At 42.6% G+C, this 24088-nt stretch overlaps 10 protein-coding genes across 10 annotated transcripts; 4 read left to right on the forward strand and 6 right to left on the reverse strand.

Annotated features, from left to right (window-relative positions):
- Positions 1–198: 198 nt before the first annotated feature.
- EAE97_004560 (uncharacterized protein) lies at positions 199–2148 on the reverse strand. Its single transcript, XM_038875072.1, has 4 exons — positions 1857–2148; positions 1444–1703; positions 1323–1395; positions 199–1269 (listed from the first exon to the last, which is right to left on the reverse strand). Exons 1-4 carry the CDS (start codon positions 2024–2026, stop codon positions 387–389), a joined length of 1386 nt encoding a protein of 461 aa, XP_038734516.1. The 5' UTR covers positions 2027–2148; the 3' UTR covers positions 199–386.
- Positions 2149–2502: 354 nt separating this feature from the next.
- On the forward strand, positions 2503–3372 carry EAE97_004561 (uncharacterized protein; the record flags this gene model as incomplete). Its single annotated transcript, XM_038875073.1, has 1 exon — positions 2503–3372. The coding sequence occupies one exon, from the start codon at positions 2503–2505 to the stop codon at positions 3370–3372; it is 870 nt and encodes a 289-aa protein (XP_038734517.1).
- Positions 3373–4585: 1213 nt separating this feature from the next.
- On the forward strand, positions 4586–7091 carry EAE97_004562 (uncharacterized protein; the record flags this gene model as incomplete). The annotated part of the gene is made up of 15 exons (XM_038875074.1): positions 4586–4684; positions 4733–4779; positions 4826–4873; positions 4929–4935; positions 4990–5034; positions 5083–5118; positions 5172–5290; positions 5341–5397; positions 5447–5471; positions 5521–5606; positions 5680–5751; positions 5846–5876; positions 5943–6083; positions 6300–6433; positions 6620–7091. 15 exons carry the CDS (start codon positions 4586–4588, stop codon positions 7089–7091), a joined length of 1419 nt encoding a protein of 472 aa, XP_038734518.1.
- A 256-nt stretch (positions 7092–7347) lies between these two features.
- On the reverse strand, positions 7348–11031 carry EAE97_004563 (uncharacterized protein). Its single transcript, XM_038875075.1, has 9 exons — positions 9813–11031; positions 9509–9747; positions 9244–9378; positions 9030–9194; positions 8612–8953; positions 8531–8556; positions 8392–8476; positions 8158–8327; positions 7348–7967 (listed from the first exon to the last, which is right to left on the reverse strand). The coding sequence occupies exons 1-9, from the start codon at positions 10033–10035 to the stop codon at positions 7805–7807; spliced, it is 1548 nt and encodes a 515-aa protein (XP_038734519.1). The 5' UTR covers positions 10036–11031; the 3' UTR covers positions 7348–7804.
- Positions 11032–12311, reverse strand: EAE97_004564 (uncharacterized protein). The gene is made up of 3 exons (XM_038875076.1): positions 11758–12311; positions 11302–11708; positions 11032–11239 (listed from the first exon to the last, which is right to left on the reverse strand). The coding sequence occupies exons 1-3, from the start codon at positions 11935–11937 to the stop codon at positions 11152–11154; spliced, it is 675 nt and encodes a 224-aa protein (XP_038734520.1). The 5' UTR covers positions 11938–12311; the 3' UTR covers positions 11032–11151.
- Positions 12312–13171: 860 nt separating this feature from the next.
- Positions 13172–15278, forward strand: EAE97_004565 (uncharacterized protein; the record flags this gene model as incomplete). The annotated part of the gene is made up of 4 exons (XM_038875077.1): positions 13172–13290; positions 13420–13616; positions 13885–14320; positions 14372–15278. 4 exons carry the CDS (start codon positions 13172–13174, stop codon positions 15276–15278), a joined length of 1659 nt encoding a protein of 552 aa, XP_038734521.1.
- Positions 15279–16872: 1594 nt separating this feature from the next.
- EAE97_004566 (uncharacterized protein) lies at positions 16873–17780 on the reverse strand (the record flags this gene model as incomplete). Its single annotated transcript, XM_038875078.1, has 2 exons — positions 16873–17281; positions 17335–17780. The coding sequence occupies 2 exons, from the start codon at positions 17778–17780 to the stop codon at positions 16873–16875; spliced, it is 855 nt and encodes a 284-aa protein (XP_038734522.1).
- A 752-nt stretch (positions 17781–18532) lies between these two features.
- Positions 18533–19656, reverse strand: EAE97_004567 (uncharacterized protein; the record flags this gene model as incomplete). The annotated part of the gene is made up of 3 exons (XM_038875079.1): positions 18533–18805; positions 18863–19319; positions 19375–19656. The coding sequence occupies 3 exons, from the start codon at positions 19654–19656 to the stop codon at positions 18753–18755; spliced, it is 792 nt and encodes a 263-aa protein (XP_038734523.1). The 3' UTR covers positions 18533–18752.
- Positions 19657–19685: 29 nt separating this feature from the next.
- Positions 19686–21170, forward strand: EAE97_004568 (uncharacterized protein). The gene is made up of 2 exons (XM_038875080.1): positions 19686–20449; positions 20604–21170. The coding sequence occupies exons 1-2, from the start codon at positions 20207–20209 to the stop codon at positions 20994–20996; spliced, it is 636 nt and encodes a 211-aa protein (XP_038734524.1). The 5' UTR covers positions 19686–20206; the 3' UTR covers positions 20997–21170.
- Positions 21171–22373: 1203 nt separating this feature from the next.
- On the reverse strand, positions 22374–24042 carry EAE97_004569 (uncharacterized protein; the record flags this gene model as incomplete). Its single annotated transcript, XM_038875081.1, has 2 exons — positions 22374–22557; positions 22658–24042. The coding sequence occupies 2 exons, from the start codon at positions 24040–24042 to the stop codon at positions 22374–22376; spliced, it is 1569 nt and encodes a 522-aa protein (XP_038734525.1).
- Between the last annotated feature and the right edge of the window lie 46 nt (positions 24043–24088).

A 24088-nucleotide genomic window follows, 5' to 3' on the forward strand; every position in this document is an offset into this window, starting at 1 on the left:
CATGATGTCACCACGTCCTAGTGTTGAGGCATACATCATACCGCGGGGTAAAAAAGAATCAGCTCCCTATGCCATCACTTTGTGTCTTACCTACTAGGTACACCTATTGGGTACATGTTGTCAACTATACCGAGGGCCACTTAGTTAAAAACCATTACGACATATGCACTTGCATGATAAGTATTCACGTCTTATCTCAGTGAGCTCCAAGGTTCTCATTGGAGCCGGATCACATACTCAGTGAGACACAAAATTCCTGCTTAATAGCATTGATTGTAAGACAACCCTACGAATCTTGGTTTCGCAATTGGTAATTATTTACTGGCTAGTACTCCCTAGTTGCATATGGACCCTGCATGTTGAAAGCGCCGTTTATCATCTTACATTTATGCCTCAATGTACTTTTTAAGGCCTCGTAACCTCTCTTTCGCCGATTCAAGTACCTCATCTTCCTTGCATACAGCAAATCGTAACCAGTCTTCCCCAATATGTGCATTCTCATCGGTATAAAACTCGGTTGGAGGAATAGCAGCTACGCCAACCTCTTGTATCAAAAACCAACTCAACTTGAAGTCTCTCGGGCGGTCCTTAACGTGGTCTGGAAATGGATAGTCCGCTGGAATCTTGACTTTCTTCATGTTCACCAAAACAAAATAACCACCTTCAGGATCGGAGAATGGAAGGTCCAGTTCTTTCCAAATCTCGTTGAAAAGATTCATTTTACCCTTCATTTCAGTTACTGCTGAGTTCCAGAAGTCATTAGCATCGGCTTCTTCAAATCCAACAGCCGCAGCTTCTTGTAAGGGTGACACAGAAGAATAACAGATTCTTGTATGTGCTGCTGCAACATATTGAATCAAGTGTGGTGGTCCGATCAACCATCCAACACGCCACCCAGTCGCGTAGAAGTTCTTTCCAGCAGATCCAACTGTAAGTGTAAGTCTCTCAATTTCTGGGGATAAGGTTGCAATTCTTGTGAATGGTGTATAATACAATCGGTCGTACACTTCGTCGGAAAGGATGATAATTTCGTTCTTGACGCAAAGTTCTCCAATCTTGAGCAATTCCTCCTTTGAAAAGACCTTGCCGACCGGGTTGTGGGGCGTGTTAAGAACGATCATCTTTGTCTTGGGTGTAATCGCTGCCTCGAGCTCGGCGAAGTTTACTGTCCATTCTCCCGCAGAAGTATTCTGAGCTGCGCCCTTCTCGGGTGGATGTAAAGGTACGTAGCGGATCTTTCCACCTGGCATTTCTATGTTGCTGATGTATCTGTGAAGATTCAGCATCGAATTTGTGAATTCATATTCGATATATCGTCTTACTGGTCAAAGAATGGCTCGAATATTATAACCTCGTCACCTTCTTCGATGAATCCCATGAAGGCACTTAGCATGCCTGCACTTGGTAAGCGTATGTTCCGTAACTTCGTGGGTATCCTCTAACCTTCATTTGCACCGGTTGTAATAGTAATCTCCGTGTCGGGATTCAGCTTTCTCCCCCATAAGGGAGAGTATGAATCTGCAATTGCTTGCTTGAGACGTGGACGACCCTTGGTTGGCGAATATTGATTGCATTCGACCTTATCGAGAGCTGCCTTGGCGGCATCGAGGATAAATTTAGGAGGATTATATCCGAAGAAACCTTGGCCCATATTTACAATAGGCTGCTTGGGAGAGGCGGCAGCAGCCTCATTGACAATAGTCCTGCGAAATGCATTATGTTAGAGATGTGATAACACTGGCAGAAAGCCATGGGCTCATTAGAGTGATTGCTCAGAGGTTCCCGTGCCTTGCACTTGCGGACTTGTAATGAATGTTGACAAACTTCCATGAGGCACAGGGCAAAACTGTACATACCAAACATCTTGCTTTCTTGCAGCAACCCGAGCAGCAGGTTGAAGCTTAGATTTGTTACTCATCGTGGGGTGAAAGAAGCGGGGAGATGTAATAGAAGAGGTTTTGATAAATTGCCCTGTCAAAGATGGTGCCAAAAGAAAAGAAGATTTACGAGTTATCATTGATATCATCGGTACTTTAAGAGAAAGAGAAAGAGATATGGAAAGGAAGAAAGGTGGGATAAGATAGCGATGATGAATAATCCCTTGAAGATTTTGATATTATTCACGATTAGGTTTCTCATGTTCTTCTACTTTATTTACTGATTAGGTAGTCGGATGCCGGTGTCGCAATGTCGCAATAACTCGGCGTAAGGATTACGATAAGGTGAAGGTGGAAACTCCCGTGAAGCTTCTAACACTAGCGGCCATCTTATCAAAATATGGGGATACGAGTCGGGATGAAGGAGAAGTGTAGGTAGGTAGTATTGGAGTTTATCATCCGAAAAACATCACAATTATCAACGCAAGATCACTGCAAGAAAGTTCATCGACTGCCCTTGTATCGATACAATGATTCTAGATTGATAATAAGACTGCTTGGCCTCGAGCTTGAGATAGAACTTGAACCCCGCCCACCTTCGCCTTTCTCAATCCTTCATTCAACAATGACTCCAAAACAAAGCTCTGCGACTTCATCACTGTCAAAGCTATTGCATCTTACCATTCGATTCGCAGATTCAATCCCGGACCTGCTTTTGGACATCCCCACTCAGAACAATGTTACTGGTGTAGGATTGAAACATTTGGTCCGTTCAAAGCTTGAACCTCCAGCATCACAACGTCGATTTCGATTTATATATGGGGGAAAGTTTATACGGGATGATGATTTCCTAACAGCTATACTTAAAGTTCCGACACCTCCTCCACGGGCTGTAGATGCAAAAGGAAAAGGAAAAGATGTAGAACTACCACCTCCCAGGGTATACATCAACTGCTCACTCAGTGATGATGATCTAAGCCCTTCCGAGCTCGAAGCGGAAACTTTAGCAGCTACTACCGCACTCAATAAGGCAAAGAAGGAAAAATTACCAGATACAGCTTCTACGAGTCTCGGCATACCAACTTCAAGCACAACAGTTGCACCGCGTGGCTTCAACCGATTCCTCTCTGCTGGGTTTTCCCCAGCTGAAGTGAATCAACTACGACTTCAATTCCAGTCAATTCAAGCAAGCATACATACACCAGATACTATGCCGTCCCCTGATACCTTATTACGGATGGAAGATTCTTGGATAGATAATAATGCAGGCAATGACGCAGGTAGAGTTGAGGGTGGCTTTGACTTTGGGGATGATGGTATGGGTAGTGGATTTGATGACTTATTATGGGGCAACATTATGGGATTTATATGGCCTCTTGGATGTGTTGTATGGATACTAAGAGAGCCTGGAATATTGTCATCAAGAAGACAAATTGCTGTTTTCACGGGCTTCCTCTTAAGTATCACATTTGGGTTTCTAAAAGTTCTCTCATGATACGCTAAGATCGTTGAGCTGGCTTTTGAAATTGCTGGGGGGCTGTCATCTTATGACTTCACATCTGTCGATACGAGAGTGCCAGAGTCTGAGAGGGATTTCATTGGAGTAGTAGAGGCATTTTGAGAGAGATGGCGGTGATATTTTGCCTCGATTGTAAAAGCAGGTGCTCACATCTTATGTTCCTTGCTCCGGAGGGAGGAGAAAATAAGTGAGCTCCCGATGGAGTTACTGGGGCGTTTTGGGAGAAGTGGTGACAGCGACGGAAGCTATACATGATACCCGTTCATCTAATTCATATTAACATAGCATTGGAGATTATTGGCTTGCCATTTTCCCCGAATTCGGACTATTTTTTATTCAACGGGTGAGAAACTGTCAAGTTGACGTACATATTTACGATCATCAGTGCATTCAAATGACGCCAAATTGGTGGTCACAACAGGCCACCCTCTAAGGCCGTGAATGTTTCTAGTCATTATTTACTGGTGTCTAGGTAATTTCCCCAGCCATTCAACTTAATCAAATGCACAGAAAGTTCCTCGGGGACTTTGCGTAAGCCGCCTGTCCCTTTTATCCAGCTGAGTATTGTGACACGGCTTCTTTACCCGCTGTACTAAGCAATTAATATCATCTGTTTGCATTGGGTGCGTTGAGCGAGCGTTGAATTTCTCATTCCCATTGTGGCATGACCAAATCTTCTACTTTCTTTTTCAACACTTTCATTTCTTTGCATTATCATTCAAATTCACCACATTCAATGACAGGTGTGTGATGGCAACACCATAGCGCCAATATTTGATCGCCGACCATATATCATGGTTAGTTACCTTTCGCATACCTTCGGCTACTTGCATATTTTGCAGCACCTTGGCGGAATCTGGTTCATCCGTCCAAGCAAAACGGGCCCGGCACTTTGGGACGAGTCATAGATAGCCAGGAATCATCGCTGTCGTCAAACCCAAACTGTTGGAGGTTTTTTTGATTATCGGAATAAGCTGCAACATGTACTGGTATGCAAGACACGAGAGATGTGGTATTACAAAAGATTGCGTTGAGGAGATGACCAGTTGAACGAGGATAGATTTTTAAAAGAATAACTTTCTCTTTACTCATTTTTATTTCATTAGAAGTTTCTTTCTTCTGTATGAACATTTGCATTTCTTCCATACTTTAGTGATTCTATGAATGTGGTTGTACTTCAAACGACAATATGGCAACATCGCAAGAAGCAATTGATGCTTTTAATGCAGCTGGCGCAAGCCGTCAAGATACACAAGATGATACGATTTCCAACCCGATCGAAGTTGATGTAATGATCCTACCAGAGCTATTTAAAAATTAAAGCTTACTAGTGAAGGACAACGAGGCACTCGAGAATGATTCCGCATTCGGTGGGCCTACAGCGTAGGTGATAACTAAAGTTTTCAGACGCAGACTAATATCAGCATAGGAGCAATACGAGTAAGACATCGTTAACGTCTGGAATTACTCGATATAGGTGAGTCCTTCTATGATTCTTGATAGAAGTACGTAAGCTGATTGAGCTATTCTAGGGAAGAGGTATGGTTCGGCTTTTGTATACTTGAAGTAATCAAATATATTTATACCTTCTAGAATGGTCGGAGATATCATGCTTATAGAGATGGTAAATATCTAATGGTAAGATACATTATTCGTACCACTACAGAACAGGACTAAAAATCCAAGCCCAACGATGATGACGAGCAAGATCGCATGGATCTAGTATGTACATGAACATTCCAATTCTGGTAAACCAATCTGATAGATATCCAAAGCTTCATCACGTTTTCAATCTTGTTTTAGATGGAAAGCTGTACTTGGCTCCGATTGAGAACCCTCAACGGGTACTTGATGTTGGAACTGGTACTGGGATTTGGGCAATCGATTTCGCCGAGTATGTTTAAACCTGCTTAAAGGAGAAGAGATTCCTAACTTCGCTTCCAGTCAATATCCTTCATCGCATGTTGTAGGCTGCGACTTATCTCCAATTCAACCTGGCTGGTATGATCTTATTTTATCCTTGTGCAAATGTTGGCTAAGTCACTCGTAGGATTCCACCAAATCTTGAATTTGAAGTAGGTTAGTGCTATCGACTTCCTAGATCGAAACACTGACCATGATTAGATCGATGATGTCGAAGATACCTGGCGTTATAGTCAGAAATTCGATTTTATACACATTCGCTCCTTGGGCGGTTCTATAGCTTCTTGGTATGTTTTATGACTTTACCTGTAACAGGACAATCCATCACGACAATAAATAATGCTAAATATTCACACCCAGGCCTCATCTTCTCGATCAAGCTCGTGATAATCTGAATGAGGGAGGTTTTATCGAGCTTGTGGATTTCGAATAGTGTGTCTCAGTTTCATTCTATCCTCTTATTTGAATCTTCGTCCTATAGCGCCTCTCATCACTTGAACAATTCCAATCTAAACTTCTACCATAGTCACGGATACTCAGATGATGGGACAGGAGAGGTATGCATTTTTTCAAGCCCGACTACGTTGCATCTTTCACACCCACACCCACTGACCACTCAACAGCTAGCTCCATCGTTCCAAAAATGGCAAGCGGGCCTTGACGAAGCATCCAGATTATTCGGCCGAGACTTGAACGTTGCCATGAAATTTAAAAATTGGTTGGAAGAAGCTGGATTCGAAGCGGTGGTGGAGAGACATTGGAGGGTATGTCTTATTCTCTATTTCGTAGGAGAGGAATGGATGCAAATGGGATCTCCCTCGAGTATCGGACGAGTCCTAGGAATGACTTACACTTCTAGAACTCCATGTTTCGGAGAATCGCCCATATATTTTCTCTTTCTCTTTTCCTTTCCACATCTACATTAACTCGATTATTCTATTTTCTTCAACAATCATAGAATCCTGCTAACCATCATCTAGCTCCCTATGGCACCTTGGGCTCGAGATCGTCGCAACAAGGAAATTGGCCTTTATATGCAACAAAACATGTTAGACGCAACTGTTGCGTATGGAATGGCGCATTTCACACGGATATTAGGATGGAGTCCGGAAGAGTGAGTTTTCTCCTTCACACTCACCCACTCCCTTTATTCCCCGCTTTCAACTTTCCCTTACCCCAACTTCATCCCCTCATCTCCTGTCTCTCTCCTCCTTCCTCCTGACCCACGACCCACCCTCTATACATCCCCCAACTCCCAAAACAATCCCTCATCCCAAATTAACCACCCCCCTAAACTCAGATACCAAGTCCTCGCCGCCGGCGTCCGCAACGAATTCAAAGACCCTCGCGTCCACAATTGGTGCAACATGTATATCGTCTACGGACGCAAACCTCTCAGTAGCGGCGAGGAAACGATCGCGCCTGCGGTAGGAGCACCTGTGCTTTCTACTGGTGCTGGTTTTGTCTCTGATAAAGAGATGAGATTGGGAGGGGATGAAAAGAAAGAGGAGAATAAAGAGGGGGGGAATACGAATTCGAGAGAGATAGTAGACAGGGAGAAAATGGAGGAGCAAGAGAGTGATGAAAGCGATCTCGCGGTAGCGGTTCAGGAAGCGGCGGATAATGTGGTGGCGCAGGGAAAGGGGATGGGGAAGAGTAGGGGTCTGGATGTTGTGGGGGAGGGGGAGGGGGGTGGGAGTGTGTTGGGAAGTGCAACTGCAACGGGAAAGGGAAAGGGAAAGGGGAAGGGAAAGGGAAAAAGTGGAAAATGACTTCGCTGGGGAAATGGAAAATGAAGTAAGGATATAAAGAAAGGAAACTGGAATTGAATGACAAACCTTGGCACAGTTCTATAATCTCAACGAGGGAAAAATCTTAGGAGATGAGAAGATAAAGTATGGTTCCTAGGAGAATGGACGATGATGGTGGGTGGAGATTTTAAGAGTTTCGTAGTTTATTTACTGTGGTAAATTTAATGCAGTGTGGTGTAGTGAGTGAGTAAGTGAAGAAGAATGGAATGAAATGGAATGAAATGAAATGAAACGAAATGAAAGTTAAATGATAGGAGATATCAATTCGCTTGATCCTCATGAAATGATATAGATATGGATCTAGCTAGGTAGTTAATGCAATCTCATAATCCCTATAGAGTAATCTGGCTAGGATAGGATATCTATGAAAATCCATCTCATTGTATATTTGCACTGCGTTAATTCCTCAGTCATAAAAAAAGACTCTTGATAGATAGATAGATATTCTTGTCAATTTTACACCATCAGATTTAGGAGATAGTCCACAGAAACAATAAATACCCACAGCCAGAAAGGGTTTATCAGTCTTGCTATCAACTTCCAGCTATCAAGTTCCAGTTCCAATTCCACGCCATCTCAATATCTCTCCTCCCACTTCGATAACCTCATAACTTCACAACTTCACCCGCAATCCCAATCCCAATCCTCAAAAGACTTCTCCCCAAAACCTCACCTCAACTCAACAAAACCCTCACGCCCCTACTATCCAATCCCGGCTGGGGCAAAAAATAATCCCTCTTCACCCTAACATCTCTCTCGAAATCCGTATCGTAGAGACGGATATCGAAGCGCGATATGACGACTGCGAGCGCGAGGTGAATTTCCGCTTTTGCGAGACTGTGCGGCGGTGGGTGGGGCTTGTTAGCGAGTGGTTGTGGACCAAAAGATGGGATAAAGCAATAGAATATCTGTGGGGTTTTCTGCTGCTGATTGATGAGGGGAGGGAGGGATGTGGATAGAGAGGTTGGGTGAGGTTGTGTTAGGTTGTGTTATGGAGGAAATTCAAAAGAAGAGAAGATATACATACACCTGGCCTATACAACTTCTTGAGCCTCGCGAAAAAGAAACAAGATATTTTTCAAGAGCGTGGTTTATACTCCCATTTTCTAAAATCCATCGTTCGGGGATAAAGTGATGAGAGGAAGAGAAGATGTGTTCGTTGTGGTGTTGGAGCATTGTGCTCATTCCGATGGGTGTCTGTTAGGAGGGTTGTATTAGATAGAAGTTAGAGAGTGGAGGAAGGTTAGAAATAAGAACTTACACCGGCGGGGATTTCCCATTTCCCATATCGTAAGTTCTCGTTGGGTGCGATGCGAGCTAGTCGACTCGAGACGCCGTAAGAAAGACTTTTATTCATTATTATCGAGTCGTCTTCAGGTTGCGTATGAAATCAAACTCACCGTAATCCTTCAAGAGCACAAGCATTCTAGATCTCGAGTCAGTCCCGTACGTCTCTCATTCATGATCCCAAATACACTCACCAGATAAACCAATCTCTCCACCATCCCCAGTTCCACGTTCTTTGGCTCCCCATTCTCTCTCCTCTCCAATCCCGCACCCCTCAATTCTTCCCTCAACTTCTCACACCTCACCGCGTCACTAGCTAGATAATATATCAAAATCATCAACGTATGAGCCGTCGTATCCGTACCCGCCCCAATGATATTGGTAGCCTCCTGACTCATATTAGAGAACTTCTTTTCGCTTTCCGGTAAAGAAGAGGAGAGAAAATTATGAAATATGGTACGTGGGAAGCCATCGATTGGGGCATCGACCGGGAGGATGGTGCCAGAAAGGATTTCGCTGATTTGGGTGCGAATTTTCTGAGAGGATTTGTGTTAGCTGCAACTTAGCGAGGAGAGAGGGCCAGAAGTAAAGATAGAGGAAAGACGAAAGTACGTTGTTATGATCAAGCATGAGAATGACGCTCGGAGCAAATTTGTTCAGTATCCAGCGCGGGGTATGTTCCATCAAGGTATAAATACTTGGAAGGAATTTGGCCCATTTTGATATGACAGATAGAGCAACAAAGGTTTGTGCCCATGAGGGATTGAAATCTGGACTCTGCAGAATTCTATTAGAAGTGTTTCCAAACGAGAAGGGTGAGATGTACATCGAGATGTTTCCAACAACGGTTGGTTGCGTAAAGTGTAACAATATCGGCCGTGTAGCATTGAAAGGGAAGGCGAATAATGAGCGGTTGATTCGTGTTACGGAACTCTTCGAGGCGTGATGAGAGCTTCTCGACCTATAGAGAGATATAGATGTTAAGACTAATCCGGAGCACTTAATATTGGTGTGAGATGAGATCATATAAAAAGCCACTGGGAGGAGATGAATGCTCAAGATTCGACAGTTCTAGTGGAGAGCAGGCTTACCATAGAAGTTAACATAGGGGAAAGGCGTTCAATCGAAGCTTTTGAGAAGAATGGATTGAGTGCAGACCTTCTCATTTGATGTATATAGTGATCCTCGGCTCCGAATTCAGTATCTGGCGTATTGAACTGGGCTGTGTAAAATGGATCTTTGTTTCTCACGCCACTATAAGAGAATAGGGTATTGTAGTAATCGGGATCATTGATATGAATTTCATTTGGCCCGATCCGGATAATTGGACCTAAGGAGAGTATTAAATATGATGTTACTTGGTCTTTTGAAGTATCGACTGTCCAATTGACATACCATATTTTTCGTGCCATTGTGCAATCTTAAGGAAATACTGGCCTGGTTGGATACATTCATGATAAAATTCCGACCAGAGGGTGACTGCAGGCAATATAGGACCCGGAAATTTGGATAACGGGTGGAAGTAAAGACGATATATAATGCCCAAGATGCAGTAAATAAGAATCGAAGTTCCAAGAATAGCTACCACGTCAAACCGACTGATATCAGAGGACAGCATGTTCAAAGAAGGATTGAATCAATGACAAACGATCAAAATCTGAGCATGGCAATGCAGAAAAATTGGGGAATGCGGAGTGATGGCAACGGAGGAGATATAAAGCCATGATTGCACACCATATTGTACACTATGTTCAAGCATCGTCACCATTATATGGAGGACAGCAGCCTCAACAAATTGAAGCATCGACATTTTCCCCTGTCGAAGGGCTAGCGGCCTTCCTTTTTTGGAGAGAGAGCGGGGCTTCCAAATGACTTACAGATCTCCACGTTTTACCACGAGCAGCCCAATTGGAATTTGCGTAAATGTTGTAGCTTACAGGGCGTGTTGTATTCCGACGTCAATCTAGCATCATAAGAAGTTAAAGTGACTTGCGTAGGCTAAGTACTTGGCTGGTAAGTGTGTAGTACTCATGAATGCATGGATGGTTGCGAGGAGTCTTATCGGTGCTTCTTTGGGACCTGTCTGTGCAACACACCACCGGTAGCAAGCAAAATTTGACGGGTAAAGACATTTTGTCAATACCAATTTGTAAGATAGACCACATGAAACAAGGATACATATGTAGCTGTGGTGCCATGGTTTCTCATCCTCAGATATTTGGTTACCACCCAGAACAGTTGGGATGGATGCCCGCACATGCTTAACTGCACAGTATTCATTAGATCATATGTTTGTGACTCGTGATATGCAGAGGAGATTTGCATCGGCATTCACCTCACCCGGCAATGATAGAGACTCAGCATAATATGTAGAAAGAATGTGCACAGAGAGGGCAAACTCGCTGACTGCAGCAATGTGCAAATGAGTTGGCAAGAATGGATTGGGAAGTGGCCAAAGAAGGTATCATCATAACGCGCCGGTGCGAGGTTCACTACATGCCATGCACTTGCCCGAACCACGCGATTGATATTGTATCTCGGACCGCTACCGAACTGCACTAGGAATTCCTCATCGGAAACCTGGCTAAAATCAATCAACCTACCCTTGCACGAATTGCTATTTGGAACCATTTTATGTAAACCAATAGTACAAAGTTATATTAGAAATCAGCCTATGGCAAAGTGTAATTGAGAACCAAGCAACAAAGAACGCCCCCGTCCAAATGCAAGAAGTCTATCTGAACTTGCTAACAATAACAGCAATGATAAGAAGAACTAAGACTGTTATAATGGCCACGGTGATTATCCGGTTGGTAGCCATCCTAAAGGAGGGTGGTCAGCGTGACATCCTCGGCAGTTATGAGTGGAGCAAGGGACGATTTACCTACGAGACATCCCCCTCAACGTTTTTACGCTTCTATCAACAAACCCCTCGCTCTGTATCAATGTGTCATGTGTATGTTGAATGGTCTCTCTCTGTCTGTGTAAATCTGCGAGCGTACTAGCACCAATAGCCTCCGTCTCATTGGCTAATGCTTGACTGGCCTTTAGTCTCTGCGAGCTTCGGTCTAATCTGTCTGTTCCTGATAGAAGTTGTTGTCTTTGTTCGAGTTGGACATCGTTTGGATTATCGGAATAGCGTGAGCCAAATAGAGCTGATCGGTCGTTTTGTAAAGTCTTCAGTTTCCTCTTTGATACATCCACATCTGATTCATGATTTCGAAATCGTTGGTTAACTTTGGTACGAGTTGCAGAAGGGATATTTTGTTTCTCGAGTCGCATTTGATCAAGCTAGATAAGAGTAAGTACTAGATAACAAGCGTTTTGTTCTTGAGCCTACCAATTCATTTGCCTCTTCTAATGCTCTCTCAGCTTGACTTATGGCAGCTTTACGAGGTTCTCCAGTAAGGTCGGGGATTTGGTCCAACTTTTGATTTAAATCGGCTTGAACGAGTTTGAGCTCTGCTTCATAACTGCTGAAGAGCTCCGAGCCTGCATCGGTATCGAGAGGATTTGACATGATTGAAAACGGCAGGTGATAGAATCAATGGGTATGAATGTGATGGGTATTGAAAAGGAGATATGGATTATTTCAAAGAATAATTATTGATGATCGGTGCCTTCTGATGGCGTCGTAATGCAGTAATGTAACACCGAGCAAGCAACGCAATACTTCCTTCCTTCCTTCCCCGGTTCAAAGTCAAAGAGTATGAGAGTATGAGAGTATGTATGTATCACAAAACCATGGGATAGAGAGGGGGGAATTATGATAGATGATAGGTCAACAGTTTGTCTTTTGAATAATGTATAATGTACAGTTGTGTTTTGATTATTGTTGCTAATGCATTGACAATTCAAGGAAGGGGAAAGGAATGGGAAACTGGAAGTTGCGGACGTCTTAAAACATCATTACCAGGTTCACAGGTTAATAAATGTCAGCCTTGGGGAGTTTAGTTGTGGCTCAGATAAGAAGATGTGGCTCAGGGATCATGTGATACAATGCATGTGCCATATGTCATAGTCAACCTTGTTCCATCGGGATGTTCTCGACGATATTTTATACCGGTAGTTCCGACGGGATACATACATACCAGTACTTGAAAATTGTTACTTGTTCCTGTTCCCTCGTCGGCGTCAATAAAGTCCGATCATCCGAGGTTCGCCCTTCGAAGCTACAAGTGATAAAAGCCTACCTATCACGTGCCTAACTATCTATCTCAGATAGTCTCGATCTAGTATCGAGCTATTCCGTATCTGCCCTCGTCCCTCGTCCTTGTACCTGGCTTAACCTTAGCCCCTGCTACATTTTTCTGATCTTCACATCCATCCCCACCAAGTTTCAGCATCGTAATCGTATGAACTGAAGCTTGAGCACAGATGAAGGAAGGGGGACTAGCTTGAGAGAAGAGAGAACTTAGAAGAGAAGATTGAAAATGATGAAGAGGAAGAGGAAGAAAGGGAAGGAAAGAAAAACTTGACTATCTACCCTACTAACAACAACTTGTCTTTTCATCAAAGTTCCATCACAAATCATTCTTCTACTTCTCCCTTCCTAAACCCTCTGTCTATGTTTATATCTATATCTACATCTACATCTACATCTATATCTACATCTATCTATCTATATCTCTCTCTCTACATATCGAACCTTATCATAGACCACTCAAATAGTACTCCGTACTCGTGTCGTAAACTTCAACCAAAAAGTCAATTGAACACCCAATTGAACACTCACAAAAGAAATCATTCAAACGATGCCATCATCAACTAGTTCTCCAAGCTACGAGCACACTATTTCCAATACCAATACCACTACTGCTTCAGCTGCAGCTACCCCCGCCACCACCCAAGAGAAGCCGCTCAGTACTGACATGTGAATATTCCATTCTTTCACATCTTTTTAATTGTTGACTATTTTTTCCCTCCATCTCTTTCCTTTCTGTGTCCATCTTGTATCTTCCTTCATAATCATGTCCGCCGGCCTAACTGATCGATTTCCTAGAAAGAAAGTCGCGATCATCGGAAGTGGTTGTGCTGGAATTGGGGCTCTTTGGGCTTTAAATCGAACGCACCACGATGTATACATTTACGAAGCTGCGGATCGATTAGGAGGTCATACAAATACCGTCCAGTATCCCCATAATGGCAAAACAACTCCTGTCGATACAGGGTTTATAGTCCTGAATACTGCTACTTATCGTAAGTTATTCACTGGCCCAATCCCGCGCCACACGCAGGATTTACAAACAGTCCTGACTGGCAGATTGGATGCAAGTTTTCAATGCCAGAAAGCAAGCCAACAATATTCGGAATAGACTCAGTGTTTCATATCAATTGGATCTCTTGATTAAATTGAGACTTTGGAAGCATCTGATTGTTGGACTGCAGTCCGAACTATCAAACAACCATGGCCATATAACATTCAAGAGCATATAGGCTGACAAACATTTTATAGCGAATTTCATAGCGTTTCTGAATACCCTCAATGTTCCTACCGTACGTACTGAAATGACCTTTGGAGTCTCTCGAGATAAGGGATTATTCGAATGGTCAGGAACCTCACTGTCATCAGTATTCGCACAACGAAAGAATCTCTTTTCATTAAGGATGTGGAGAATGATATTCGATATCATCCGTTTCAACCAATTTGCTTTGGACTTATTGAAAGAGGAAGAGAAGAGTGAGGAATACGTGAACGGGTATGTGAATGGAAATGGAAATGGAAATTCAAAGAACATTCATCATGCAGAGAAACAAGAAACCATAGGTCAATATCTGGATAGGGAAGGATATTCGGATGCATTTCGAGATGATTATCTTATACCAATGACTGCAGCTGTGTGGAGTACAAGTCCGGATAAGTGTTCTCTAGAATTCCCAGCCGTCACTTTGGTCCGATTCATGTAGGTCGAAATTAAGGGCATAGTTTATTTGAACATTACTAACAAATTTAGGTGGAATCATCATCTATTAAGTACCGTTGCTGCTCGCCCTGACTGGTTAACGGTAAAGAATGGGGCGAAGTCCTACGTCGATGCCGTGATGAAAGGCTTTCCGCCAAATCACATCTTCCTTTCTACACCCGTCGAATCAATACGCAATGATGATGATAATCGTATACGCTTATGTCTCGAGAATGGCAAGGAGGAGATATTCGATCACGTCATAATCGCTACTCATGGAGATGTTGCATATAATTTAGTCCGATCCTCTTCCACATCCACCGAACGTCGCATTCTTACTGGATTTCAAACCTCAAAAAATACAGCTGTCCTTCACTCTGATCTTTCTCTCATGCCTCAAAGTAGGGAGGCTTGGTCCGCTTGGAATTATATTACTGCTTCTTCTACTTCTTCGACCTCGAAATCTAGAAATGTTGACCAAGTTTGTCTAACATACAATATGAATATTCTGCAGCATATCCCGACCTCCAAATTTGGCGATGTCCTCGTCACACTTAATCCTTTATTTCCACCAAAACCAGAACTCACTCACAGTACATATACGTATCGTCATCCACTCTATAATACACGTGCCATAACCTCTCAATCCCAACTTCCGGAAATTCAAAACACAAGAAACATATCTTACTGTGGAGCATGGACCAAATACGGATTTCACGAAGATGGCTTTAGTAGTGGAATCAAGGTAGCAATGGATCATCTAGGTGCTACTCTTCCGTTCGAGTTCAAAGATAGTACCTTTAGTCGAGGTAAACGTCCTGTACTTGGATTGAGTGATTTGATCTTGAGGATTTTCATTTTGGCTATTCAATGGTTCGTGGTTAATGTACTGGAGAGAGTCCTTTTTATTGAGAGAAGTAAATCTCAAGTGGATATCAAAAGGAAGAAATTTGTTTGAGTTGCTATGGATGAGTAGGCTATCAAGAATCGAAAAGGATTCGATGACCTGAGAGAATAAAGGAAAAATTGTATATGCGTGATGCTTATGAGGAGTATGGAGTATTGGGAAAAGCACTATTGTTAGGTTCATAGCGATGCTCCAAGATATGTATTTACATTACATTAATACTATATTGTTCAAGGATCCAGAAACGGTATGCGAGTATCGTTTCTGTTGGAATAGTAACATAGTCATATAGTAGCATAGCATAGCATATATAATCTCCACACAACAAAATGATCATGTACTCCCAAAGAGGACTCAATATTATATTATCCCATATTAGTAACTCTTTTGTACTCGCTCTTGCTTTGTGATATATATGCTTTTACTCACGCATCTATCTATTTTAATCATGATAGCGAGGATATTCATTCGATTCTTTTTTTATAGGAATATTCAGATGAAAGAAGAAAGGATAGATATTTACCTACAATCTTTAATCTACATCCTCCCCTTGCCCTTCCCTTTCATCGTTCTCCTCTTCTTCCCTAAAATCATAAACCATACATTCACCATACCTACACCCGTCACTAAATCCCATCCTCCCTAATAAACTTTTAAAACACCCAAATCTCACCTAGTAAGTCACTCACTCACTCACTTACAAGTAAGCAATTCCCCTCCTCTCCTCCTCTCCTCCCTACAAACACAAACACAAACACAAACACAAACACATCCTTGTAATATCTCATCATCCACCTACGATTCAAATATCAAATTAACATTCAACTACCTACCTATCCTACTAGGTAACAAGAGCCAGGTCAGGACCTCTCTATCCTCAAACCCTTACTCTCCCTTACTCTATATAAATATCTCATCAAGTAACCTCAAGCCAATATTCATACGTTCATCAACAATCCGACCTAGGTAATTTTTCACCACCTCCCGAGCATTTCATTCCACTTCACCAACACTTCATTTCAACGCCATACCATAATATCCCATCCCATCATGTCCATAAAAAAAAAAAAAAAGTCCACAACCATACCTATAACCATAATCCATCCATACCTAGGCAATACCATCCAATTACAAACGAAATCCCTCAAAACATTTACTTCCCGCTACCATAAAATCCCATTTTGCATCTCATCTCATCTCGGGACTCCATCCATGAAGCAAATTCGTTCCGTGGACCCTTAAGCAAGTATCGTGAATCCTGTCATATCCTACCCTATCCCGTTTGTTTACCTGTTATCCCAATCCGTAAAAATTCAAATGCGTCTCATGAACTCGAATGGTATAGTACTGTATCCTATTTTACCATCTCAAAACTCCATCGAAATAATAGTCATACGTGTATTCGTAAATAAAATCTATCCGGTTGTAACATTCTCACGGCGTACTATCACCCAGCTATTCGAATCCAATCTTTCAATCCGCCACATCGACTTGAGACAACGACGAAATGGCGATATGAGTAAGAATATTATCTGGCGTGCGTTACATTTCTCTAGGTTGCGTTTCTCTTTATGTTTATAGGGCGAATGTCGCTTTAACTCTACGAGGAGTTAGAGGCAGGTACTTGTTGCGCTCTTCTTGCTGCTCAACGTTCCTGTCTCGCCCGACTCTCCCGATCGAATCTTGGCTGCTCATACCATTTAAAAGTATGGCCATCTCCTCTCTTTACATCGATCATTCTCCTGCCTCTCTCAAACTGTTTCCTGTAATTTCTCCCACAGCTTCCACAATAATTCAGATCCGATTCTTCACGCTCCGTGAACATTTGACATTGTCCAGCGCAAAAGGTAAGATGTGATGGCATGAAACTTGTGAGATGAAAATGCAATTCGCAATGTGCTGGGAAGAAAGCGACAGGACAACAGTGACGACATGAACGTTGGGGTCCAGGTATGACTGGAAATGTACTCTCCGGTCGACCCATCGCAAGAGGTGGGTTGAAATCAAGAATTTGATGACGACCATGTGACAGATAGACATTGCGAATGTATTTACTATATAAAGCAGTTAATGAATGATCATACGATGAGTTTTGGGTAGTACAAACTTCATGAGACTGAAGCAAACTGCATCGATAGGATTAAGATACTTGAAAATTCCCATGATAATCTCTGGAGGTGTAGTAATGAATGGTTTATGCTTCTTCTCTACCAAATCTAGTCTATCCTTCAAAATGGATGAGTCCTCGTCGCTGTAAGGCGGAGATATAGGTGATACTGCAGGGGTGATTGCAAATGGAAAGACCATTTTAAGAATCTCTTCCTCAAATGGTTTCAAATATTCTACATGACTTCGCTCCTCGAATAGATCTGAACCAGCTTCCTGAATCACACTAATTGGAGCGTGAGCCATGTTATAAGATGTATTCGAAGAGGAAGAAGAACAGCGAGATAGCGCAGGAGTTATGTGAGGAATATGTGTTTTCTGATCATCATCATCATCATCATCAAGACGGATGTTTGCACCAGCCTCACCAGCCTTTTTCGTGGCCATCGTTTGGATGACAATTTTGAGTGACAATAATCAGGTGACCGTTATGTGAATGGTAAGGTAAGATTACTTGGCTGTGTGGAGAGTGAGCGTAGGCCTTGAATCACCCGGAAACTAGGCAGACATAGGAATTTCTGACCTACTTGAGAATGAAGAATGAATCCCAAATCGAAGACGAATTCTGATAGCGGGATATGAAGAGTGATGCTGCTGTTATCAATTTCAATATTGAGGAAGAGAAGAATACTTTCTCGAACCCCAAAGTAAATAAACAAACAGCTTGTTAGTAAATTGTAGAAAGGTTAAGGTTACTGTAGTCAATATAATCGAGGAAAGGGCGAGCTAATAAAGTAGCTAGTAGGGAGTAGTGGTGGAGGTTCAATCAAAGCTTGATTTGTTGTTTAAATGTGTTTAACTGGTTAATAAATCTGCTTATAAATTAGTGAATGAATCTCTTCATTCTTCAACTACTTGTGTACCGAGTAGGTAGTACTTATTAGGTACAATTCTATCTTGAATGGATCAGTAATAAGTACCTACCTACCTACCTACCTACCTACCTGGATCATCGAGATACATTTACTTTCATATTTATATTTAGATATCCGTTGTTCCACGAAGCTTCTCTAATTCATTATCACGTATGGTCAGCCACTGCTCATCACATATATTGCAAGAGGCAACCTGTAGTTCTAGAATATCAGTTAGAAGGGGGAAGGACGATGAGAAACAGAATGTCAAACTGAATTAGAAAGGCAGGAAAGAGAGAAGTGTTGGTGATAATAGACAGTTAAACTATAGTAGATACTTGTACTATAGTAATACATCGTAGAACAGCTGAATAGATATCCAAGTAGTCAAAACTACAGCAAATACCTACTTAAACCGTAGTAATACAAACAACCCGAATCCATATACCTCTAAAGCTTTTAACTCCTCTCAATGCAAATAAATATAATACATCCCATACGTCTTTTACATACCAACAGGCATAGCTTTCAAGTGCCCATTCTTATCATATCTAGCCTCTGTTGGATATATTAATATCTTTCTAACCCTCATATTTGAATTAGAAAATAACTTACTGAAAAATGTATAACTCAGAGTAACCTGCTCAATACCTCTCATATTCGGATCATTAACAAAATCTGGATCGATGTAGAAGAATACTGGCATATCAACCGTTTCCCCAGCATTCAACCTTTGCTCCTCGAAACAAAAACATTGAATCTTGCTAAAATATGGAGCCACTTGTCCAGGCGTCACACTATAAGTTGCCACCCCAATTATATCCTCATCAGATTTATTCGTAGCAGTATAAAATGCCAATGCCGTTTCTCCTGGTAAAACCCGAACTTCTCTCTGCTGTGGTGTGAACTTCCATGGTAGAACATCCGAAACAGAGCCATTAAAGGTTACTCGTATACGTTTTGCAGAAGTGACGGGTCTGAGTCTTTCCGATGGATCTTCTCCCTCTACACCACTGCCGCCATGTCCGGGTGCTTTGATCGGTTGCCCTCCCCATCCTGTAGTCTGGCAGATCTGAAGAAGTATACATTAGCTAGATAGTAGTAAAGTGGCGTGTAATGAAATGTACCATTTTATACATTGGCACAGAACCATATGAGAAGGCTACAGTTCCTAGAATGATACTGAGGGTATAGTACATAGTCGAACTATTCTTCTGTGAGAATGGCGCTCTCAATTGTTCCATCGTTGGTGCTACATTTCCTCGAGGGGTTGAATTATTGGAAATACTTCTGCTTATTGAAGTTTTGAAAAATGGTGCGTTTGTTCGTTTTGGTTTCGCACATGATGTACATATCCCATTAGCATTTTTGCTACTCAGAGCTCTCGATATCCGTGGTATAGAATTCATTATGTGATTGGAAAGTTGTCTGTAGATATGAAATCGAATCAATGAGTGAGAAAGATTATCGACTAGGATCGGATCATGATCGGGATTTGAATGAGGAAGATAATCCGGGCCCGAAATCTGGGGAAATTATTCGGTATCACTCGGGATGTGTTTACTATGTACGACATCATCATGATGTACAGCAATACAGCAAGGTATCTATCCTCTTAGGATATTGAGACAATAATGATTAAGGCATGAAATCTATCCTTACGATTCAATTTCTGAAAATATCCGATTTACCACCGATTATTGGTATCAAACATATCATGTCATTATATTCGATACTGTCAAATGAGGAATATCCCCCTTCCTCTGCAGGTTGATTACAAAGGAAAGAGGGGTGAACCACCTGGCAGTTGAACTAATATCATTCAATGACATCAAGACCGAGCACAGAGATGAATCCAGACAAACTCAAGGGTTACAAATTTCATCATAAAGAAATCACCCATTTGCCTCCAAAGATCAATATAAAACTCCTCATCTCAGTCCCTTATTCTAATTCATCATGCTTTCACCAACCATCCGCAATTTACTTGGTAAAGTAAGTCAAAACGCCAAATATACTCCCCGTCTACTCTCCACGTATAGAAAATCAACCTCATTCAAGAATCCAACTCCGTTAAGTACACAAAGTCGCAACATGGCGTCTAAGAAACCCAATTCATCGCCCCCTTCTCATGATATGGTCTATTTCCCTCAAATGACCTCGGATCTTCCAGCTTCCTCCCATGAATTTCGTAGAGTACTTGTATGTGCATCAGAATTTCCTTCTTTCCCATAACATTGCTTCATCTAACTATATGCCGTCCATCTCAATGCAATATACTGCTCCTCTCCTTTTACTCTCTCCCTCATCCTCTCCCTATCATCGCCTCGTCAAACCCTAGACTAACGCTCCCAAGTTCACAGGCCTCTACTCTCAAGTCGTGCTCATGACCATCCCCGTCGGCGGTGACATAGGTGACGAAGTCCACACAGTCGACCAAGCTCTCACCTTTACTTCCGGCACTGGTCTCGCTACCATCAACGGTAAAAACCAAGAGGTTCGAAAAGGAGATTTAATGGTCGTACCAGCGGGTACTCAACATCAATTTGTAAACACAGGGAAAGAACCATTGATTCTGTACACGATTTATTCGCCGGCAGAACATGCGCCAACTACGGTGCATGAAACGAAGGAGCAAGGTGATAAAGAGGAAGATGAAGGAAAGGATGAAGCTCCGGCTTGGTCAAGGAAGAGTAAGGAGGAGAATGAGAAAGAGGGATTGGTAAAGTTGAGTGGGAAGTATGATTAGAGTAGGAAGGAAATGAGGTATGAATTGTGAGGTTAGTGTTGATGGGAGATTTGCGTGGTAATAACGAGATATATCTCAGTCGTTGCGAATGATAGATGTAAAAGAAATGAATTCTGAATAAGCTATATTTGGTATTGTGATTCCTTACCTTATTTCAACACTTTTTAGATTCATCTGGAAAGTCTTCTTCCCTCTTATAGATTTACACCAACCCTCAAATATCTACATAATAATCATTCATCTAATTCCAAAGTCGTCTAATGAAAATGCCCCTCCTCTCGGTCCCGCCTCTGCATCTATGACTAACATCCACCCCACTCCACTCCTCTTTTCCACCCACACAACAAAAAATATTTATATACAGAAATAATTAATGCTCGTTCATCAAATCAAGCAACACAAATAAGCAAGTTGGCGCAGTGGAAGCGCGCCGGGCTCATAACCCGGAGGTCCCCAGATCGAAACTGGGACTTGCTAAGTGTAACTTGAAATTTATTTTCGGCACCTTTTTCCCCATGTGGGAAAGAAGAATTGGGTGGAGAGTCAATAAGATGCCTTTCCTTTTGGAAGGAAAGCGAGATGTTACATAATTTTTTGATTTTAATTTCGATTTTCTAAAAAATTCGAGGGCATGGTTGGAGTGAAGGGAGGGGGAAGTACACAGGAAAAACGAACATGGGAGAGAGTGTAGTGCAGTGAAATGAATGAAAACTTATTCCGTGAAAAGGGTAGAATTAATCGTTATTATCATCTCCAAGTTTTTCTTTTCCTTTTTTCGGTTGATAATCCTTAGGGAATTGTATACAATCTTATTAACCGAAGGCGATTTATCTTCTCGAATCTGCATATTTGTGAGGAATCTCATGGAGTCTGGTGAGTAATATCGACGATTTCGATAGCCTTTTCGAGGGATGGTGATGTTAGAGAAGTTGAGGAGAGGATATTGAGTATAACCTCTTAGCAGTGGAGTATCAACTATTATTTTATAATACAATACTAGGTATTTCTAAATCCACATGGATTCGAGAAAATGATGGGATTCACCAAGTGGATGAATGTGTGCGAGAGAAGCTGTGTTTCGGAACTCAATTTGGAGTGGGATCTGGGTAAGTGTTCGGTTCATTGTATGTGAGGATTTGGAAGTGTTTGAATGTCATTTTGAACTTCTGAGATGAGGTTGAGGGGATTCCATTCTGCGAGAGGAAGCATGCTTAATTATAATTACTCTAGAGTCTACGAGTACAAATCTCCCAAATGAAATACTCCCCATACAAACCCCAGCCATGTAAGTTTCCCATTACAACAATCCAAGAACCAAAAAGTAGGTTATGTATTACATATACATCAGATTGATATCCCCGCAGTATAAATCAAAATTCAAACATCCTTCAAACTCCCAATAATACCCAATAGTGCAACGATAGCCGCAGCCGCCGTCACAATGTACAAAGCCAATGTCCAAGCTGTGATCACATCACCGGTTACTGCCATAAACCAGGTTCCTACTATGAGACTGAGAAGGAGCGGAGTGATGACTACAGCGCTGAGTCGATATGGACACCTGTTTATTTGCTCATATATTAGTATTTATCACATCATAATGTTCATCTTGATTTCCATCAAAAGCAGAGACCAAAGAAGGAAAAAAGGACTCAACTAACCAATCATATACCAACTCCAAACTCCACCTCCCCTCCAACGGTCCTTTAGCCCTCTCTGCACTATCCCCCTTCCCATCCTTCCTCTGACTCCCTTCATTCAAACTCTTCTCCACCCAGCCCAACCACGCCCTCTCAACATCCTCATCCCACTCTCCCCTCCCAAACCACGGGATACTCCTCCTCTTCACCTTATACGCCGCATAAAACTTCCTCAACACCATTTTCTCCTCTTCCCGCAACCCAATCTTCATATGCGCACCGCGCTCAATATCGCATTTATACAGACCAAACCCCGCGAGCGATTTGAGGGAGAAAAAGCGGCGAGCGCCCCGGAGAGAGCGTTCTGCGTGGTGAAGAGAGGAGAAGAGAGTAGCGGGGTCGGAGAGGGAGATGTAGGTTTCGTGGGGATCGAGAGAGGAGGTGGGGAAGTAGCCGAGGACTAGGTAGGGGGATTGAGGGGGAAGGAGGAGAGTGGTGAGGGCTTGGAGAGAGGAGGTGGTGGCGGATAAGGGACGACTGAAGATTGGACAGGAATTGGAGGATGGGTCGGGGTGGGATTTCTCGGGTTGTCTCATTCTGCTGGTGAGTTTGTGTAAGCAGGAATGAGAATGAGAGTGTGTGGAGGATTCATGAGAATGTGTGCTTGCTGGGTGAGAGCTAGACTGATGGGCGGTAACCAGTTGAGTGAGTGTACCTGTAGTCAATTCAGTTACCGATTGCTCGCTATCACCCGATTGCGTGTTTTCGGAATCCAATGAACTTGAATTCTCCCCCGTAGTAGATTCTTTCAAAGCCTCAATTCCTATTTGAGAATTCCTCTTTCTTTCCTCCCTTTCCTCCCTCTTATACCTCAATCTATCCAGAACCCTTCTACAAGCTACCCACAAAATTCTCCTTTTTCTCGCCATCAAATAAAGCAACCAAAGTCTCGGTTCTTCCATCTTGCTCAACCACTCTACTCTCTGCTCCCACTCCTTTCTCCGTTCCACCTGCCACCATTTCAATTCCCTGAGTTTGCGCTGGAGATTCTTCTTCTCCTCTCCAAAAGCATGAAACATGGGAGAATACTCCGAGTAAGTGTAATTACCAGATTGCAATTGCAGGAAGAGACGAGCTTCGTCGCAAGTGAGTCCCACGCGACGAGCACAGGATTCGTCGGCCCAGAAGAGATTCCCATTGGTGGATTTGATGACGGCGGGGACAGGTCCAAGGGTAGGTGAGTCGGGGTACTGATGGGTGCTTGTTGAGAAGTTGGCGTGGCGGGAGACTGAACTAGGGACGAGGAATTGAGAGGGAGAGGTGCTGGTGCTGGTGCTGGTGCTGGTGCTGTTTATTGAGGAGAGGCTAAGGGTGGTGGGAGCACCGTCTTCTATATCGTAGGACATGATGATAGGGTACGAAAAGACTACGTGATCGATCTTAAGGATAGAG

Source organism: Botrytis byssoidea (genome assembly GCF_014898295.1).
Source record: "Botrytis byssoidea strain MUCL 94 chromosome Unknown BBYS_007, whole genome shotgun sequence".
NCBI lineage: Eukaryota > Fungi > Ascomycota > Leotiomycetes > Helotiales > Sclerotiniaceae > Botrytis > Botrytis byssoidea.